The sequence below is a fragment of the Corvus moneduloides genome, chromosome 16, assembly GCF_009650955.1.
Source record: "Corvus moneduloides isolate bCorMon1 chromosome 16, bCorMon1.pri, whole genome shotgun sequence".
Taxonomy (NCBI): Eukaryota; Metazoa; Chordata; class Aves; order Passeriformes; family Corvidae; genus Corvus; species Corvus moneduloides.
Window position 1 is genome coordinate 8,955,969 of NC_045491.1, and position 21,048 is coordinate 8,977,016.

The window sequence follows — 21,048 nt, forward strand, 5'->3', positions numbered from 1 at the left end:
TCTGCAGCCTCCCGTGATGACCCTCGATGGCTGCAGATTTGAAAAACTGAGATTATTGAACTGAAAGGGCAGAGTTTGGGTAAAGGGCAGAGTTTGTGGAGAAGCTGGAATTTTCCTCCTAAGGGTTAGAAAAGCCCTGCTCTTTCAGCTGGGCCACTCAAGGAACATGGGAAAGTGATCCACAACTCCCTCTCCCTAAGCCTGGACCTGCCATTTATACAAAACTGCTGCTGTTCATTGTTTTGCTCAGCTGGGAAATTCCTATGGACTCTTTTCCATCTGCAAAATATCTCCCAGGATTGGGGTTTGCTGCCCAGCCATCCCCTGGCCACCAGTGACTGTGTCACCCCCAGAAATTGGTTTAGCAAAACACCACTGGCTGCCTGCCCCAGAGGCCAAGTGGTTTCCAAAGGTTTTATTCTGGATGGTGGATCCATCATCCTCATGCACACAAACCCACGCTCCCACCTGCCACCCAGAGTGCTCCCAGTTAACAGAGATCAGCAAGGTTTATATGGAAGAATATTTAATCTGCTCAGGGAGGGGAGAGGGCTCATCTGTGGCTTTATTTCTTAAATATTTCTCTCTACTCCAGAAAAGTCCATTTCTTGCCAGAAAAGGTCTGATATAAATTAAAATGAAGGGAGGAGGGTGCTGGTGGGGTGGCCATGGCCATCCCTGGACCACAGTGACCACGGGCATCCCTGGACCACGGTCCTGGCAGTCCAGGTGCCAGCCCGGCAGCATGCCCTGGGGATGGCTCAGTCCCACCCAAAATCCTGCCCTGTCATCTGATAAAACTTCATGTTGAAGGGTCTGTAGAACTCCCGCAGGCGCTGCACCACCTGCCCGTCGATTTTGGGGTGCGGCCGCCCCTTGGATTTCCCCAGGCAGCGGGGTTTGCTTCCCCCCTCCGGCTTCTTCAGGCAGGGAAAGCCCTTGGTCTCATTAAAATAGAAATGTTTGTCTGTCACCACCCTCTGGAGCCCCAGGAAGTCCTGGACACGGCCCATCTCCCCGGCAGGGTCGCTGACGAGCCTCTCCCCGCTGACGAAGAGGAATTTGGAGAGCGGGAAGTACTGCAGCCAATTATCCAGGTGCTTGGCATAGATCCCGATCCTCACCGCGCTCCAGCTCGTGTCAATCAGTCCCGTGCTGAGGTTTTTGAAGGCCAGGGCCTGGAAGCTGGGGATGGAGGGGTTTTTGGAGAGAGTCTGTGTGTAGTCCGAGATGGCGCGGGTGACGGGGTTGCGCACCACCACGATCAGCTTCGTGTCCCGGGACATGTTGTAGATGCGCCGCGGGGCCTCCTTGGTGACAAAGTAGCTGGGGGTCTTCTCCATAGTGATCTGTCCCTCCAGGGTCCGTGGCATCAGGCTCCTGAAGAGAGAGAGGGACACGGTCAGGGCTCAGCTGCTCCCATCTGATGCCACAACAGGTGGGAACAAGCCCTAAACCCAGCCAGAAATGCTCAGGGGCTTCCCAACCACAGCCACCTCCCCCCTTTCCCTCCTGCCCCACCTTGGCACACCCCACTGATCACTTCCTCCGGAAGCCCCCGTGCTCCAGCCTCTCTGCTCACCTCAGCATTCCCTTTGTCCCCTCCAGAGTCCATTCCTGGGAAGGAGCTGACTGTCACTCTGCCTCACCAGCAGCATCCACAGGGCACCTGCAGGCTGCTGTTCCCCCTCGGAATTCCCCCAAGACCCCTTCCCAACCCTGGAATCCCTCCTGCTCGTCTCCTGCCCCCCAGTTTCAGTGGCTAATGGGCATCTCAACACAGGTTTTGTGACGGGGCCGGTTTTCATTCCAGCCTCCAGTCAGATTTCATGTCCTGGAGGTTCCAGCTCGCCCCGTGGGATTGCAGAGGAAAATCCCATCACGGGGGTGATGCCCAAGCACCAGCTGGGAATGGAGATGCCCACCAAGGCTCCCTCCTCCTCTGCCTCCAGACAGGGAGCAGTTAAAGCCAGAAAAAGACTGTTTCCTTTTCAAAAGAAAGGCAAAAAACCCTGAGGGCCCAGCCATTGTGCTGGGTAAAATTCACTGCTCTGATTGTTCCCTCGTGCACTTTAATGAGGCATTAATTGCCGCAGAAATTACCCAGCCATGTCACCCCGTGTGACAGAGCGGGTCCTCCCTGCCACCAGCACAGGCACCTGCCCCACTGCCCTCCACATCCTCCTCTTCTGCCTCCAAGAAGAATCACAGAATCCTGGAATGTTTGAGAAGGGACCTCACAGATCATCCAGTGCCACCCCCTGCCACCTTCCTCTATCCCAGGGTGCTCCAAGCCCCGTCCAGCCTGGCCTTGGACACTTCCAGGGATCCAGGGGCAGCCACAGCTGCTCTGGGACCCCCATCCCACTGCTGGGGGGTCGTGCCTGGCAGGGAGCCGGGTCCCCATGGCGGCTGGGGACAGGGACAGGGCTGTGCTGGGGGGAGTCAGGGCTCTGCCCAGAAGCATCTGGTCCTTATGTAATGGGAAAAGCTTGAGGTTTCTGGGATTTTTCCCCTGGACTCAGGAAAGAACACTTTATTAAAAGCATTTGCGAGCGACGCTGGGCCCCCACAGCTCCTTCCCCCAAACAAGAGGCAGAAGCCACTTGTGGCTTCCCCCCCCCCCCCCCCCCCTTTTATTTTAATTTTTGCACAGTGCCAGCGTTTTTAGAGCCACTTCCTGTCCCTGGTGACCTCACCTGGCAGCACAGCCCCTCTGGCACCAGCAGGATGCCCTTCAACGGTCCATGAATCCCAGGGAAGCCATGGGTGCTTTTCGCATCCTTTCCAGCACCTTTTCCCTCCCACCCCAAATAACAGCACTCACCAGAGGCTGACTGACAGAGCTCCTGCTGGGAAGCACCTTCCCAAACCAGGATCAGACCCATGCCCATCCCCTCCCTGTGCTGGTCCAGAGCCAAGGAAAACCCAACGGCACAGCTCCAGCTCCACTGGGAGCACACCACAGCTCCACCCTCCTGCTGGGGCTTCCGGGCCAGCCAAGCATCCTTAACTTTAATTCCGTTCACAAGGTGCCACAGGGTTTTCCAGGCTGCTTCACCAGCTTCTCCCGGCAGCTTCCTGAGGCATCCCTGCAGTGTTTCCCTGGATGCCACTGGGATTTCCAAACGGCTCCTTCCTCATCCTCTCCCAACCCCAACTCTCTCAGCAAACCTGGGCTGAGGCCCTAAACCAGTCCCTCAAAAATAAACAATAAATTATTTATTACCAACAGCAAACACTTGGGATGACGTGATGGGAGACCCTGGAGAGTCTGTGTTAAACCAAAACCTGGCCCTGGACACTTCTGGGGATGGGGCAGGCAAAGCCCCTCTGGAAAACTCTCTTATCCCCCTCTTCCTTCCTGCAGAGGGACATCGGGGCCAGGCTGAGCCCGCCAGTGCCAGGGCCATCCCTAAGGGGTCTGTGGGGCAGAGGGACCCCATGGACCCCACTCCCCCACACCAGCAGCCCCTGCACCCATCCCAGGGCTCCTCAGCACAGGGGAACTGCACCTCATCAATTACCACCAAGCACACCACCCACGGCTTAATTACCATGTAATTAACAGAAGTTTTAATAAAAGCCCAGGCTGGGGCAGTGGTTCCTATGCCGGGCTGCAGGGACCTTCCCATCCCGGGATCCTGTTGGGAACAGCAGCCTCCAAGCATTAATTGTGCAACACCTCCTCTTCCTCAGCAGCCCAAGCACTTCCAGCTCCTTGCACGATAATTACGCATTTCACATTTTCATTAACTCCCTAATACTTCTCCTAAATTACCCTGGTTAATTATTGATAACACCCAGATCCCTCCAGATCTGGCTTAAACTGGCAAAGAGCAGAGCCGGCTTTGTTATGCTCCACTTTAGCACAAACATTAGGAACTTTAATTAAATTTACAGTTAATTCTTATTGACCTTAAGAGAGCACCGTGGGAATGCCGAGCAGTGCCTGCAGGTACGGGACATGGCAGTGGGGGAGCCTTGGAAGGAATTGGGATTTCCAGAGGAGACTGTGTGCCTGGGAAAAGGCATAAAACCCTTTTACCTCTATTAAGCTGATAAATTTTCATTTTTAATTAATAAAACAACTGGCACTTGAGAGGCATCAGAGCTGGGGTTTCCTGTGTGGAGACATTCAACACGTGAAAATGCCTCCTCAGTTAAGGTAACACACAATAAATTACAGCAGATAAAATGATGATAAAAATGTAGACAGCTGTATTAAATAGTGATTAACAGCCACAGCAGGCAGGGAGTCAAAGCAGACTTCAAAAACTGGGCCAGCATAACTTTCCAGAGCTAATTGTTTCATGATTCCTGATGATTTTTGGAGCAGAACTCCTCCCAGCACCGAGCTGAGAGATCAGGGGATGCACTCTCAGGAGATAAATAAGTCTCCAGCCCAAAGCATCCCTGAGTTATCACCCATGGCAGCTCCAGGAAGAAAATTAACTCTATCCCAGCCCAAACCAGGAGAGCAGGACAGGCTCTGCCTAGAATTCATCCCCCTGAAATGCCAGGTAGAAGCTTTCCCATGGATACAGGTCCAACCTGTGCAGGGAGCGAGATGGGGGATCCCCAAACCCCAGATCAACCACAGGTGGAAGTGATGGGTGCCACAGGGTCAGGGCAGTGGGTGCCACCGGGTCAGGGCTTGCAGGTTTTATGTTATCACCAAAAAGAGAAAAAAGGGGGGAAATAAAAACCCCTCTCCATCACTATTTTTAAAAAATAAGCCCTGACAAAAAAGCCCGGACAAAAGGAGTGAAAGGAAGGGATTTCTGCCGGAGGGGGGACATGGTTGAGAGCTTTCCGCAGGGCAAAGAAAATTTCAAGGCACCGAGATGGGCCATGGGACGCTGGGGACAAAACCAGCGCAGCTTAGCGCGGTGACGGCTCTGCCAGCCCCAGCCCCAGCCCCAGCCCGGGCAGGGGACACCCCGCCCCGCGGGCAGGGTGACAGGCAGCCGGGACGGGGCCCGGGGGGTGACAGAACCGTTTTTGTGCAAATGTAAAATAGTTTGGAACCGGGAGAGGAGGCCAAGGCTCGGGACAGATTTATCCTCTGGCGGCAGACACCCGGTACCACCCGGATCTGCATATGAATCGTCCCTCGGGCTTATCTCAGCCCGGGACAAGGCTGCCTTTGTGGCCCCACGGCAACTCTCAAGTTGTCAAACTGGAACCAGTTCTGGAAACTCGGAGATAGCGGCCTTTTCCTTCCAGGCAGCTCAAATAGCAGCACCTTCACTGGGGAAAGAGGTGGGAGAAGGCAGGAAGGGGGACGGGATGTCGGGAGGGGCAGACCCAGCCCCGTATCCCTGCTCCCGGCCCTGCCGAGGAGCTCCCACTGCTGGGGGACGTGGCAGACCCCTATTCCCCCAAAAAGGGATGGGCAGCCGTGCTTACCCCATCCCAGGCCTCTCCATGGCCGCTTCTTCCCGGAGGAATCACCGGGCATCTGCTGAATCAGCGCAGGGCACGGACGGCTGAGCTGGGCGAGATGAACTGGGAAGGAAGGATGAACTGGGAAGGAAGAACTCCCCAAGGCGCCCGGGACCAAATTAGCCCGTATTCCTTTTTACTCCTAATTACCGCGCTGTTCCCCCTCTCCTTCCCCAGCAGGTCCTGCCAGTGCCCCCCAGCGCTCCCCATCCCCGAGCTGCCTCCATTATTTTTGATTCTTTCACCAATTCAAAAATGTGCAAATGAGGCCGCGGCTTCCCAATCAGGCCTGGCCGGGAGCTAATTGGCTTTAAGCAGGGAGCCCTGAATATGCTAATGACGGCAGTAACAAGCCTGTGATGCGCCTGGAAGGGGAGCCGAGCCCTGGGCTCCACCACGGGCTGACTGAGACACGTCAATTAACAACCAGGCAGATAATTTATTAATGCTCCTGTGCACCCCTCTGCCCTTTGCTCCTAATTACAGTTTGATACATGAAACAGCGAGGGGGTTTGGCGGGTCGTGCTCCCAGCTGGAGCGTCCCCAGGGCCTCTTCCTGCCCCCCAGAAGCTCTTAATTCCCCCCCAGCAGCCCCTCGCCCCACTAAGGACCACGGCTGGGGGGTCTCCAGCCCACACAAAGCACCCCAGAGCTCTCCCACCGCCAGACCGGGGGGGCGGAGTCTCTGGGCTGGGATTCAGGTGGATAAAGAGGCTCAGAGGAGGAGGAAAATACGATGGATTGTGCCACGGCTGGTCCCTGGAGGGTCTGAGCCCCCAAACCCCCCCGAGGAGCTCCCCCACCTGCGGGGCTGCAGAACAGTGGGGAGGCAGCACTGGGGTCTGGGGGGGGCTCTGGGAAGGGCCGGGAGCCGCGGGGGTTTGTGTTTGACGGGGCATCAAGATCTGGGAGATGTGGAGTGAAGGCAAGGGGAGAAGCTGGAGCCAGCATTTGCATTTCTAATGGCGCGGCTGCTTTCAGCAGTCACCCGACACCCAGTTATTAACCCCCACAAGAACCGGGGCCGGGAAACACTGCTGCTTTTCCCACCCATAAAGTCTCCCAGACCCCTTGGCATCCCAGGTTTCTTGGTAGGAAGGTGAGGAAAAGGCTGTGTCCCCCCCAGCCCCGCAGACCGCACACCCCCCAACCCAGCATTTCCATGGCATTTCTGTGGCCATCCTGCCCATGTGGATAGCCAGAGGCTGCAATTACGGGCAGCTCCAGGCCTTGGAGGGTGTTTTACTTCCATGGTTATTCCAGCCAGGTCATCAGGACGGAAGGGCTCTGGTGGATGCATGGGATTATGGAAAGCAGGAATCAGCCTTAATCAGGGCACACACAGCTCCTTCCCTGCACTGGAGAAGAGGCTCTTTGGTCTCTTAATGGGGTTTGGAGACAGCCCCTCCTCACCCTTCTTCACTGTGGAACAGCTACAATATATGGGGTCATCCCAAAAAAAATGCCACCTGAATTCCCCCGTGACACTGCCAGGGACCCCTCACAGCCAGCACCGCTGGGTCTCTCCCTGATGGGGTCCAAAGAGAGCACCCAGAGACTCCTCCTCCCTGATGGAGTTTGAAGAACTGTGCGTGAAAAAGCAGCTGAAGCCACCGCTTGGGTGAAAACAGGTGGGAAACAGAACAGCTCCACGGATCCCTAAAAACACTTCAGGAGATGGGGGCTGGCACGTGCCCAGCTTGGTGGGACACAGGGCTGGGGCTGGTGCCCAGTGAGGACGGGGCTGCCAGGGGCACTTGCAGCTCTCCATCCCTCTGGAATGAAGCCCCTCTGCGTGGCAGCAATTAGAAATCTCCTCTCCTGGCCGGCTCCCCAGTGTCCCTTTGATTCCCGGTGCGGGGGCGAGGGGACAGCCTGTGGCAGGTGTCCTGCGTGTGACCTGGGTCAATCGAGGGCTCTGATCTCCAAATGACCCTTCCCAGCAGTGCCCGTGTATCCCGCTCAAACAGCTTGCAGATGAAGGAGCAACAGACTGGAGATGATTTATTCAGGAATTAAAGGTTCAGTACCCCGTTTAAAGGCTGTGCCTCGGCACTGTCAGCCTTCATTGCACACAATTAAAGGGCTTGGCTGTCCCAGCCCCCGCTCCTGCCTTCCAGGGGAAGGAAATCAAACAAAACCACCCCACCCCCCCCGATCGTCCCCGCCCCGGGTGGGGGGCACTGCTGAAGGTCTCGGGAACTTGGGGCAGGAGTGGCCCTGAGCTCCAGCCTGGGAAGCTGCTCCAGCTCCGTTCTCTGTTCAGAATGGGGGATGGAGGGCTTGGGTTTGCTCCCTGCTCGCAGGAGGGGATGCTCGGGGCTGGAGCCCTCCTGGCTCCTGGTGCAAAGCCTGGTCCTGCAGCTGGAGCTTGGGGAGATGCTGCTGGAGCTGCACCGGAGAGGATTTATCCCTCCTCCTGGTTATCCCTCCTCCTGGTTATCCCTCTGGACCCCCTCCAGCAGCTCAGCACCTTCTGTGCAGTGAAGGCGCTGCGAACTCCATCTGAATTCCAACCCAGGCTCCAGATTCCCTCTCCCACCTGAGAGGGGAGATCAGGATAAAACCCTGCATGATTGGGATGAATTCTTCCCTTCCAAGCTGTGAGAGCTGCGGTGGTTGGGGGAAGTGGCTCCAGCGGGCTCGAGCAGCAGGAATTCAATGAAAAGCTTCCTTCCTCTTAGGAAAGAAAGGGAAAAAATCCGCTGGCAGCAGCGCTGGGATAATCCCTTTCCAAGGCAGTAAATTTTCCTGCAGCTCCCCCGGAAAGTAATCCGGCGGATTATTGCACCTTTCAGCACAGGCAGCCTTTAAACACCCTCTCCGCTCCCCGTGGATCTGGTGCTTTATGACCTGACCTGCTGTCTGAGCAGGGGGAAACACAAATTACCCTCCTCTGAACCTGGAATACAGACACTGGTGACAGATTTTATCCCCCTGGTAACTGGGATCCTTGGAGTGCCAATAAATAAGGAAAAATTGCTCTTAGAGCTGCCAGGAAGGGAAGGGGATCCCACTAACCGTGACTATCCCAAGGTTTTTAAAAAAAAAATCGGAAAAAAAAATCTCTGAGACCACTCTGAGTATGTCTAAAGTCCTTGTTTTCAATTACAAATAAAAAACTTACACTCATCAGTTCTCGCTAAATAATCCCCTCACGGCAACGGGCTGATCCTGCCTGGTTTCCCACCTTGATAAAGAAGAGCACAGGAAAGGCCTAAAAAGGTCACAAAAATCATTGGGGTTTTCAGGTTTAAAGTTACACGGGCAGCAGAAATAGAAATTGTTCCACTTCCTGATGCTTGGTTGTGCAAAAGGAAAAGGAAGGGACCCTTTCCATTATCCCAGGTTCCTCCAGCCTGGCTTTGGACACTTCCAGGGATCCAGGAGCAGCCACAACTTCTCCGGGCACCTGTGCCAGGGGCTCCCCACCCTCCCAGGGAAGGATTTATTCCCAATATCCCATCTATCCCTGCCTGCCCCTGTGAAGCCATTCCCCCCTTGTCCTGTCACTCCCATTCCAAGTGCATCCATCCCCTCGCTGCCACATCCCGCGGGACACTGGCGGCAGGCAGTCCCAGCCCACGGGCAGCGCTGCCGGAGCCACAGGCTCTCAGCTAATTAGCCCGGGCTAATTAACCAGGGCACAGCACAGGTGGCAGGACCCGCATCCCCTTCTGCGGGGATGGGTCCCTGAGATCCCTCCTTGCCCCGATCCCGGGGTGCAGGCGAGGGGCACCCCCAGAATTCCTGCCCGTGCTGCCCACGCTGCCATCCTGGTCCCAGCCCCGCCGCAGGTGCAGGAGCAGCGGGAGCCCGGGAGAGAGGGAGGAAGGGAGGAAGGAGGAATCCACACATGTCTGCCAGATCCAGCCCCTCCCGCCGCCGGCCAATTGACAGCTGCCCTGATTTGATCAGCAGCTGCTGACGAGGCATCAGACAGGTCCCCAGAGCCATGAATAATTTCAGGGTATTTGTGTTTATTTGATCTCAGTATGGGGCGGCCCCGCCGCCAAGCCCGGACCCTCGCAGAGCCACGGGGAAGGGGCTGCCGGGCTCTCCAGATGGTCGCTCCAAGGCCACCGTGGGCAGGGCTGGCTGTCCCCTGGCTGTCCCCTCCAGGGAGCTCTTCGTCCTGCTCCTCATCCTCCTCCTGCACAGCCAGGGGGATGAGGGGGGGACTCCTCAACAACTTGCAGGGAATAGAAAAGATCCCCCCAGCCTCACGATTCCTAACATAGCTCATTCCAACATTTTCAAGGCGTTTATCCAGTTTCTCCTGTTTCAAATGGACCAAAATGAGCACTTTGTGTTTTCTGGGCTCGGGTGCCACGTGCTAGGGCCACCAGGTCCTGCTGGAGTCACCAAGGTTCAGATGTTGGGAAGGAATTAATCATGGTTGGATCTGAGGCTAAGAAATCAAAGATGTGAGGGGTGAGCCCATCCCCTGCCCTCACAGCAACATCCCCACCATCTCCATGGGCTGATCCATGCCTACATCTCGTGGAAGCTTCTGCAAAAATACTTTCCCAGTCTGGCTCTGCCCTGCTGAACAAACACCAAGCCCTGCTTGAAACTTGGAACTTCAGCTGCAAACCAACTACGAGCTGTTCTGAAGCGCTTCCAAAACTGCCTCGTTTCTACCTCAGCAAACATAAATCAGCCCTCCCTCGTGAGCTGCAGCCAGGGCTGGCAGCAGAGCCGTGAGGATCCATCAGCACCAGTTCCAGGGACAGTTTTAAGCTCTCTTGGCCAGATCCACAAAAGAATTTGGGAACACTGAGATCTCTGGTGACTGTGCAGCTCAATCCTCCCGTGAAGGGGATCCCCCTCACCGCCACCCCTCTGGAGAGCTCAGCCAGTGCCTCACTCTGCCTCATTTCTCCCTCCCTCCATTCCATCCTGCCAGGAGCATCCCCTGTTTGGGGACACCCTGTGCCTCCCAGCACCAAACCCCTGCAGCGCTGGACACCCAGCAACAGGGTCTGAGCAGGAGGTGCCCTGGGGGGCACGGGAGTGGGGACACAGCCAGCAGTCCCCTCACCACATGGCGCTGGACCAGCCCAGCTCTGTGTGACCAGCAGCAGCTCCAGGGACATCCCAAAGGGATGCCAGAGCTGTGGGGTTTGCCCGAGGGAAGGAAAGCTCCAGCTCAGGGCAATTCCCTGAGTTCAGACAAACCCCTGCAGGTGCCCGGGCTGGCAGACGAGTGGCATCATCTGCAGCCCCGCTCTTGGCTGGGCACAAGGACCCTCGGGGGGGCTGGGGGGCCCAGGGAGGGAGCAGATGTCCCTCAGGCCCCGGTGGGCACTCAGGTGTGGGACAGGGCAGGACAGGAGGGGGATGGGGACAGCGATGTCACAGCTGCACACGGGCAAGAAGGGCTGAAATGTGCTGAGGCAGCAGTGGCAGAGCCTGGGTCCCCAGGCACGGAGGATCCAGGCATTCCCATTTTCCCAGTGTTGCTGTAATGCCTTTGACAGCTCGGGCAGGTGACAGAGGGGCTGCTGCTGCCTGGGCCTGGCAGGAACCTGATGGCCTGGAAGTGGCAGCAGCTCTGCAGAGCCCCAGCTTGGCCCCAGGTTAATGCCCCTGAAGGTGACAGTTACCCCTGACCCCTCGAGAGAGTCACCTGCAAGGATAGAGGGATGGAGCCAGGACTGCCCGGCCCTCACCACTGCCACCTTTCCAGGCTGAGCAGGGCAAGGAGCCATAACTGCATCTCAAAGGAGAGAGCTTTTGGGTCCCCAAAAGCTCCCAGGTGAGAACAAAGCATCCCCTTGTCCCCCTCCCCAGCATCCATCAGCCAAACCCCTCCATGCCACAGCTCAGAGCCTCCTCCTCCTCATCTTTGGGGGCTCACAGGAAAAATTTTACCCTAAACCCCCTGTCCTGGCCACCATCTCCCCACTTGGCTGCTGTGTCCCCCTGGAGCAGGTTCTGGCTCTCCACAGACACATCCCACGTGTGTCCCAGCTCAGGGTGGCTCTGGGCTGGAGGAGCTCATCTGTCCCCCCTCCTCCAAAACCCAGAACTGGGTTTTTGTGGTGTTTGTCTCGGGTCCGACGCTGTCATGCTGCTCTTGTTGGGATGGAAAATGCATCCAGTTTTCCACAGAAACAACAAAGATTCCCCATCTGTGTCAAATTTGTAATCCAGCCTGGGGGAAGATGGGAAACAAATTTAGCTCTTTTTTTTTTTTTTTTTTTTTTTTTTTACTATCAGAAAAAGCCTCGTTTCCTGGCGAGGAGCTTCGCCTGCAGCATGGCAGGGATGGGAGCCACTATTCCCAAACTTCTCCGTGCCAGGAGAAGGGAACTGGGAGAGGAGCCCCAGTACTAGATGGGCTGGCAAATGGTTCCTGTCTCCACCAACCTGCTCAGCCACTGCCAGCTGTGTGCAGGGCTTCCCTGCCCGGCTGCAGCCCCTCACATGGGACCCCACAACTGCTGCCTCCACAGATAAGGGAGAAGCCTCAGAAATACAGCCAAGCCTGGACAACGAGACTTGGGAATGCTGGGGATGCTGCTGGGAGCCCCCTCCCCCTCGCACTGGGCTCAGCTGGTCCCCAGGCGAAGGAAATCCCCCACTGAGGAGGGAGCCGGGGCTGGATTACGCACTTTGCTGCAAAAAGAAGGAAAGCTGTTCCTCCAGCTGTGGAAAAGGGGGCTCAGAAATGTCCCAGGAGAGGTTGGATGGGGCTTGGAGCACCCTGGGATGGTGGAAGGTGTCCCTGCCCACAGCAGGGGGTGGCACTGGATGAGCTTTAAGATCCTTTCCAACCCAAACCACTCTGGAATTCCATGATATCGATGTTTCTCCAGCTTCCCGAGCCACGGGCAGCTCCCAGAGCTCTGGGTGAGCCCCAGGTGATGGAGATGGGGGGTTCCATCCATCCTGTCAGTGCTCCCTCCCTCCAGCAGGAACTGGGAATTCTCTTACAAAACACTTTTTTCACTGGAAAAGCTTCAGTTTCTGGCAACTGGAGCTATTTGTGGGAAAGAACTGGATTTTGCGTATTTTTAGCCTGGTTTCCTAAGGAAGTGTGGCTTGAGCAATCGCACGCTCTGTCTGTCTGTCTGTCTGTCCAGCTGTCTGCCCATCTTCCCCAGCCCTGCTGGATCCCACTGGCCCATTCCAGCTGGACTGGATGGAGGATGAGGATCAAAAATAGGAATTTTTGCACATTTCCGTGAAAAGCTGCAGCTGAGTGGTGGCCAGGACCCCGAGCACTGCCCACAGCTCAGGGGGAGGCAACTCCAGCACAGCCCAGAGCCAGCAGCCCCACCCACACCAGTCCAGTCCACACCAGTCCCACCACTTGGCCTTCAGGATCCCCAGTTCCCACTCAGTACCAGGTGTCTGTGCAGGAAGCGTTGTGGAGGAAAGAGAAATGCATCCTTTGCACCCAAATCCCCTCTGGAGAAACTGGAAAGACCTCAATGCCCTTCCCAAAAAGCCCCCCAGGGCAGATTCTTTGGGGTGTCCTTGTTCCCCAGGCAGAGTCTGTTCCCAAGCAGGAGAATCCTCCCTGGAGCAAGGGGCCAGACTCTGCCATGTCTGGGGCATCAGATATCCATCCCACATCCTGACCCACATCCCAGGGCAGCGCCAGTCCCCAGGGACTCTGCTGGTTTGTCCCCACTCTGCCTTTTCCATAGGAAAAACAAGGAGGAAGTGTCCCAGCTCATCCCAGCCTCACGGCGTGAGCTCTTCCCAGTGAGGAAAACACCCCGGGATCAGGCAAATCCATGTTCCCATGGGCTCCTCCCTCTCCCTGAGCCCAGCAGAGGACACTCACTTCCCTACTTGCACAGCACTGGGAGTGGTTTGGTGAACGAGAATTCCAGCAATTCCAGCAGCCAGGAGGCTGAATCCATTCCCCATCTCCCACAGCACCTCCATCCTTAACTCGACACTTCAGGCTCTGGCGCTGATGGATGAGCAGAGGGATGATGGATGGGAGTGTGACCCGACAGAACATCGATCCCAGTAGCCCTGGGCAGCAGAGCCGGAGGAACCAGGGAGCCACAGCAGGGCTGGAGCCAGCCTGACAGGCTGCAGCAGGAAAATTCCTTCATGGAAAGGGCTGTCCAGGGCAGGGGTGGAGTCCCCATCCCTGGAGGGATTGAAAAGCCGTGTGGATGTGGCACCTGGGGACAGGGGTGGTGGCCTTGGCAGTGCTGGGGAATGGTTGGACTCGATGGTCAGAGAGGGCTTTTCCAACCTCAGTGATTCCATGATTCTCTGATTTAAGGTACTGGAAACACCAAGGCTGCAGCAGCTTCGGGAACAGCTGCTGGTGAGGAAAAGCCCTGGATACCACAGCCATGGATTTGGGAACTGCAGCACAGTTTGGGTGTCTGATAACACCCAGCCTGAAAACATCCACAGGCAGCAGCCACGGAGAGCAACAGCTCCCTGTGCCTGCCCCTGGATCCCTGGAAGTGTCCAAGGCCAGGTTGGACGGGGCTTGGAGCACCCTGGGACAGTGGAAGGTGTCCCTGCCCAGGGCAGGGGTGGCACTGGATGGGCTTTCAGGTCCCTTCCAACCCAAACTTTTCCATGATTCCATGATTCATTGGTCCCAGAGCCAGCCCCATCGCCCCCCAGGAGCAAGGCAATGATCCCACACTTCTGTGGGATCGCCCACTCCACAGGGAGCTGAGGCAGTGCCCAACCAGGACACTTGTGAGCTCTGTGTCCCTGGGATGTGAGGGGGAGGGATCTTCCCAGCCCAGGGCCCCAGCAGCTGCTGCAGGACCACAATTTTCCCTTTTTTCCCCTTTTTGAATACAAGGGAGGGAAAATCCGGGGCTGTTGGAGCTCCAGGAGCGGCGGGAGGCCAGGAGGCGTTCCTGCCACGGCGCCACGCCGGGACTCTGGCTGCCCGGGAAAGGCAGGGAGGACACTGGGAGCTTGTTTGCTGCTGGAGCCCTGCAGGGTGGGGTGTTCAGGGCTGGCAGGAGCAGTTCCCAAAGGCTCCCCTCCACTGGTGGCAGCCAGCACAAAGGGACATCTCCTGGCAGTGTCCCTGTCCTCATCCCTGGGGATGGGGACACGGCACCTGCTGGGATTATCCCTTGGTCCCCCCAGGTTTGGACCTGGGCTCTGCTCCCCCCATTCCAGGGCTGGTGGCAGCAAAGGGAAGGGAGGCTGGAAGTTGGGAACTGCACTCAGGTGACCCAAGGGGACTGATCCAGGAAAGCCTCGGGATCAGAGGGGCTGGTACAGGGCATTAACCAGAATCACAGAATTGCTGAGGTTGGAAAAGCCCTCCAAGATCAACCCAACCCTTCCCCAGCACTGCCAAGGCCAGCACTGACCCATGTCCCCAAGTGCCACATCCACAGGATTTTAACTCCCTCCAGGAATGGTGACCCCACCCCTGCCCTGGGCAGCTGTGCCAGGCCTGGACAGCCCTTTCCAGGAAGGAATTTTTCCTAATATCCCACCTAAACCTCCCCTGGCACAGCTTGAGCCTTGTCACTCGGGATGAGAGACCGACACCATGGCACTTTGTGCTCCAGGATGGAGGGAAGGAATGGAGCCCTTGGCAGAGCCCCACACCCCTGGGGACATGGGACATCCCTCTGTCCTTTAGGATGGAACTGGCCCTCGGATGGATGGATGGATGCACAGATGGACAGGCAGCAGGACAGCCCAGGAAGCGCTGCTGGCTCCTATTTGAGGGAGAAGCGACCACAGGGATGGTCTGTCCTGGGATTTGGGGCTTCTCCCATGGGTGTTCACCCACCAGCCAGGGCTTTCTGCAGGGATCCTGGGAACCCCGGGAATCCCGGGGACAGTGACACCACAGCAGGGCCCTAGCAGAGCCCCCAGGCTGGTGCCAGGCTCAGGACACACACACTGTGCCAGTGGGCACAGGGATAATGCTCCGCTGGATCCCCCCATGGAATGCGGAGGATGCCACATGGGGACACACTGGCAGCCAGGAGGAATTCTGCTCCAGGACTGAATTTAAATATCGGGGAATAAAAGTAGTTCTGAAAAGTGACCTTGCAGCAAATTGCTTTTTTCCCTGCACAGCAGCAGCTTTAAAGTAAAACAACACAACCCCAACCCTTCTTTAGGCATTCCCAAATAGTTTTTTCCCAGTGATTGTGAAAATTTAGATCAGAAAACGTGTTGGGTAAAAATATTCAATTCCCCACAGCCTGCAGAGCCTCATCAAAAATCCATTTGAAGTATTACTCTCAAATCCCTCATGGCAATGGGATATTTTAAGGTCAGTTAAACTTATTATTCACTCAAGATTTGCTTTCAGGTCCCTGCATATTTCAAACAGATTTTCCCTCATCTCTAACCCAACTGTGTTACAAAAAGCCCTTTCCTCCCCCACCCCCCTTTTTTTTCCTGAAAAGAAAAAAAAGTTGTCAAAAGAAAAGATCCTAATCAGAAACAGCTTCTGAAGCCTTAAAAGCCACTACAGTTTGTACTTGTTACCCAAAAACACTGACGCTATCTCCAGATCCCTAAATCCCCTGACTCCCAAAACACTGAATGGAGCCGTGCTTGGAAAAGAGGAATTAACTCGAATTTGTTTTTCTTATTTGCAATTCATTTCCTCGCAACAGGGTTTACACACGGGCTTATTTTCTTCTCCCTCTCCTTGTACAAGGAAAGAAAGCAACTTCCAAACCTGCAGCCTGGGTTACTTTTGGATTATTTAGGATTTCCAGCTCGATGGAATTGCAATTTCTGCTCCTACCATGCCTTTCCCCTCACAGGTACTTTTGGTTGGGGTTTTTTTATATAAAGATCACCTAAAAAGTACAATTTAAAAATTTCCCCTAAACCACAAATGCCCATTTTCAGCTGGAGAAGGGAACACTCCAGGGAGAGTTCAGAGCCCCTTCCAGGGCCTAAAGGGGCTCCAGGAGAGCTGGAGGGGGACTTGGGACAAGGGATGGAGGGACAGGACACAGGGAATGGCTTCACATGGACAGGCTGGGTCAGATGGGATGTTGGGAAGAAATCCTTCCCTGTGAGGGTGAGGAGGGACTGGAATGGATTTCCCAGAGAAGCTGTGGCTGCCCCATTCCTGGAAGTGTCCAAGGCCAGGTTGGATGGGGCTTGGAGCACCCTGGGATAGTGGAAGGTGTCACTGCCCAGGGCTCCTGGGCACAGGATGGGCTTTAAGGTCCCTCCAACCCAAACAATTCCTGGGATGTAGGGGTCATCCTTACAAACCATCCCCTGCTCCCTGCGTGCTGCCCAGCGTTTATACCTCGTATAACAATTCCCAGATCCCTGGAGGTCACAAACAGCATTAAGAGCTCTGCCCAAAGCCACCACAGGAGGCAAATTGAGCTGAGAGAAAGAGATTGCAAGTGCCCTAATCTTGCTCTGGAGAGCAAAGACTTTGGGAATTATTCCCCATTCTCAGTCCCTGCAGCCATCTGGGCTGCATTTCTCCACTTACTCCATCAGACATATGCTGCTTTTATCCCTACCCCTGCCAGCTCTCCGCTGTTCCCTGAAAACATGTGCACCCTCCACTCTCTGCTCATTCCCAGCTCGGCTCCAAGCAGAGGCTGCGAGTTCGGCTTCCAGCAAGCGAGCCTGGCCCTCAGAGCTGCTTCCACCCACAGATTTCTCCCTAAAAATCCCTGTTTGCCCAAAACAAGGCAGAGTGAGATGTAATTCCAAGTTGGAGCCCCGCTGCTGCAAAGTGGCATCACTCCTCTGAAGCCTAGAGGATCCTACTGAATCCTGCCAGGAAGGGCTGGGAGGGGAGAACTCCTCCAGCTGGGAAGCCCTGGAGGACCAGAGTCTCCAAAAAGAGGTTTTCCCTCAGATCCCACACTGCTCTCCAGCCTGACACCACACAGGCTCTGCTGGACACTGACATATGGGATAACATACAGGATAACATGGAATAAAACATGGGATAACACACAGAATAACACACAGGGTAACATGGGATAGAACATGGGATAAAACACGGGATAACATGGGATAGCACATGGGATAACACAGGGGATAGCACATGGGATAACACATGGGATAGCACGTGGGATAACACATGGGATAACATGGGATTAAACATGGGATAACACATGGGATAACACATCCAGGCTATCCCAGTCAAGGTGTGGGACCTCTCCCACCTTCTCCCACCAGCCCCCTCTTCCCACCTTCCACTTCCAGCTTTCTTCCCTCTAACAAGTGGAACGTCCAAAGGGGACCAGAAGCCAGAACTGCAAGTACCAGGATGGAAAGGGAGAAATGGGAATGTTGCACTGCTCCAGCAACAAAGGCTCCCACCACCTGAACCAACAGGACCTGGACCTCTACAGACGCCCAAGGGCAAGAGAAGGAAATCCAACAGTCTGTCCAAGGGCAGCCGAGCTGTCACTCCAGTGCTGGGCGGGGGAACAGACCCACGAACCGTGAAGCTCTTTCGGAGCTGCTCTTTGGGATCAGGCTGAGCTTCCACCAAGCAGGAAGATTCCAGTCCTGGCTCTCTCCCCACTGGAGATGACTTCCTTTCCCTCAGCAGGACCCTGCTCCCCACAGCCCCCAGCAAAGCCCATCTTCACCTTCACATCCACTTTGGCTGCACCTTCCTCTTCCACGAAGCTCTGGCCACGAGCGCCCTTCCTGCAGGAAGAGCCTCTCCCGGCCCACAGCAGGGCAAGGAGGGAATTACATTTCATTACACGCACGGTCCAGGGGCTTAAGTGTCAGGCCAAGCATTACCAGATGTGCAGGGCTCTCCCTCAAAGCCATCCCCAGGCTTCAAGGCCTCCTTGGATATTTAATCTGTTGGTATCGGGGGTGTGAGGGTCAGGGACGGGGTTTCCATGCAGATGCTACAAATCTTCTCTACTTTTACCATCACCTTTTAATAACACCGTAAATCACCAGGCACTTCTCAGGTGACCCAGTAATTGCCCATTTGTGTCTCTGAGCAAAACTCAGCCAGATTCTTCCTCCTCTCTGCAGCGAAGGAGCCCTGCTGGGAGCAAACTCTGGGGGGCCGCGTGCCCCTTCTCTCCCCCAGCAAAGTCATCTCCTGGCATCTGTGCTTCAGCTGCAGCGTGGCAGCACGAGGAGAGGGCGAGGAACTGATACAGGAAGATTAAAAAAAGGTTGGATGGGTCTGTTCCTAATGTGAGCCTTGCTGCTCGCAGCCTTTGATTGCTGCACAAATAAAAGATGGAAATTCACTGGAGGCAAAGGAATTAATTAACGGGAGAAGAAAGGAGCATCAGTCTGTTGGAGGCCTGGCATCAATTCCGAGCCGAGTTTTGAAGTGGCAACAGTTTTCCTTGTTCTTTTAAGTTGTTCTTCTCCGTCCTGCACGGTGACTGGGGGAGCTGACAGCACATGTGGAGTCTCATTCTGATCATCCTGGGATGAGGTGACCCTGCTGGCACAGGACAAACCTGCCTGGCTGTGGGGGCACCCCCAGCCGCTGCTCCAGCACCTTCCACGTCCTGCTGCTCCCAGCTGCTTTCATCTGATCTGCTGAGATCCTCAAACCACGTGGAGCCACCATCCTTCACCAGGCTGCCGGCATGGTTTGGAGGCTTTTATGGCCCGGGAGATGGTTTGGGAGATGTTTACATCTCCAAGTGGTTTCATAACCTCTGCCACTGAGGTTTTGCTGCAGGTGAGAAGAACATGAACCACCTCCAGCCCAATTCCAGTTCAAACTGGGATTCTGTTCAAACACAGCTGTGCACGTTCACATGGGCCATGGTTCTCCTGGTTCCTGGGACTGTTTTCTTGCCTTCAGGACATGCTGGCTTCAAGCAAGAACTGAAGCTCTCCCTGTGCCAAGGCTCCATGACTCCAAAATCATCGAATCTCTGGGGATTCCTAATAAAATCAGAAGAGTTCCCACCCCATCTTCCACCCGGGTCGTGCTTTAATTTACGTTCAGCTGCATGCAAAGAGCAGGATCTGTCCCCAAGAGCTTCCCAGCTGAGCTCAGGGGGTCTCACAGCCTGATTTCTTTCCAAAGAGCACTGCTCACCCCTGCTCTGTATCCATCAACTCAGCTCCAACCTCACCCAGCAGAAGTGGGGGTTTGGGGGCTGTTTTGGGGTCAGAGCTCGGTACATCACACACACACAGATGAGGGTGGAAGTCATCAGCCCTTGGTGTCATGAAACCAGAAACCCCAAACAACCAGGTGTGCGTTGACACTTCCAGCAGCTTGTTGGGACGCCGACATGAGGCTCACACAGCTGGACACAGCTGGAGTTAGATGGTCACTAAGCCTTTAAGCCTTTATTTAAAGACATTTTGCCTAGAAAAAAAATGTTTAGAAAAGGTCTTGCACCACCAGAGTGATTAATGCTGAAAGGAATCTCCCCTTCACAGTTCCTTTTCAGTAATTCCAGGTTTATGAGCCTTTAACATGACAGAGGCCTGGGTGTGATCCCTGCTCAGCCCCGTGGTTGCAGGACACCCTCACACGCTTCCTGACACTCCTCAAAGCAGGGAAATATGAATTTTTAATATTCACACCAAGATCAGAACTGAGCAAGGCTGTCCCTCATTATCTGCCTTGTAACGAGACTGGGATCAAACGGAGTGAGGACACGGTGGCTGAGAGACACCGGCCCCACACATCCCTTCTGATGACACAGCAGGTAATTAACTGGCATGTCACACTCAGGCTAACGAGGGTGACCTGCTGGGGCCACACCAGGCTCCCAGCCCTATTCCCTGCCTGGGGCTGGGGGCTCTGAGGCCACCTCTGCTCACCTCTGGGCTGGACTCATCACGAGGGATGAGCTGGATCAATGGATCCCTCCCAACTTGCGATATTCTGTGACTCTGTGAGCTCCGAGCTCAGCACAGGCAATGTCCCCTCTGCCATCACAGCCCAGGGGCCGGGGGAGGTTGGGGTCATTGTCCCTGGTGGCTCCCTAAACCAGCCCAGGGATCTGGGGGGGCTGGGGACACCTTCATCACTGACTGGGAAGAAGCGAGGGATGTGACACAAATGCCTGGAGAGACACAACCACAGCCCTGGGGGACACAAGTGACCTGGAGCCATCTGCCAGGGGTGACACCAGGGTAGAACTGAGACAGAGGCGGAGCCCACCGTGCTTCCATCCATCCCACGCCACCCAAAACGAGCTCTGAGCTCCAGCGGACACAGAGCCTGTCCATCCTCCCTGCAAACCTCCCCATTCACACCAGCTCCAAATAAACACCAAAGCATCAGTTCAGCCATAGGCGCCAGCCAGAGGCAGCCAGGATTCCAGGAAAACAGGGAAGGTCAGGGCAGGACAGTGCCAGATCACAGCAGGTTAAATCCCAGTCCTGCCCAGGGTTCCTTCCATGGATCAGGGCGCTGGGATGCTCCCAGCCCCTCGTGTCCCACCCGGATGCCGCTCCAGCGGCAGCACACGGAGCAGGATCGGCCCTTGGGGACGCCTCTGTCCCTTGTCCTGCTGGCAGCAGCCCAGCCCTGCCCGACGGCTCCTTTGTGCAGGAGAGGCGAGGCGGCGGCCCGGCCCGCGCGGGTGGCGGGGAGCGGATGCAGGTTGTCACGCTCGGGGCTCCGACACCGCGGGGGGACGTTCCACCCGTCCCTCCCCCCAAAACCGGCTT

General features: G+C 55.8%; 1 protein-coding gene across 1 annotated transcript in view; it reads right to left on the minus strand.

Moving 5' to 3' along the window:
• Positions 1-400: 400 nt before the first annotated feature.
• The window catches only part of HS3ST6 (heparan sulfate-glucosamine 3-sulfotransferase 6), a 30,052-nt gene continuing 9,404 nt past the window's right edge, over positions 401-21,048 (minus strand). The window contains exon 2 of the mRNA XM_032126296.1: positions 401-1,380. Within this exon, the coding sequence (XP_031982187.1) occupies positions 762-1,380 (619 nt within the window). The 3' untranslated portion in view covers positions 401-761. The remainder of the gene's footprint in view (positions 1,381-21,048) is intronic.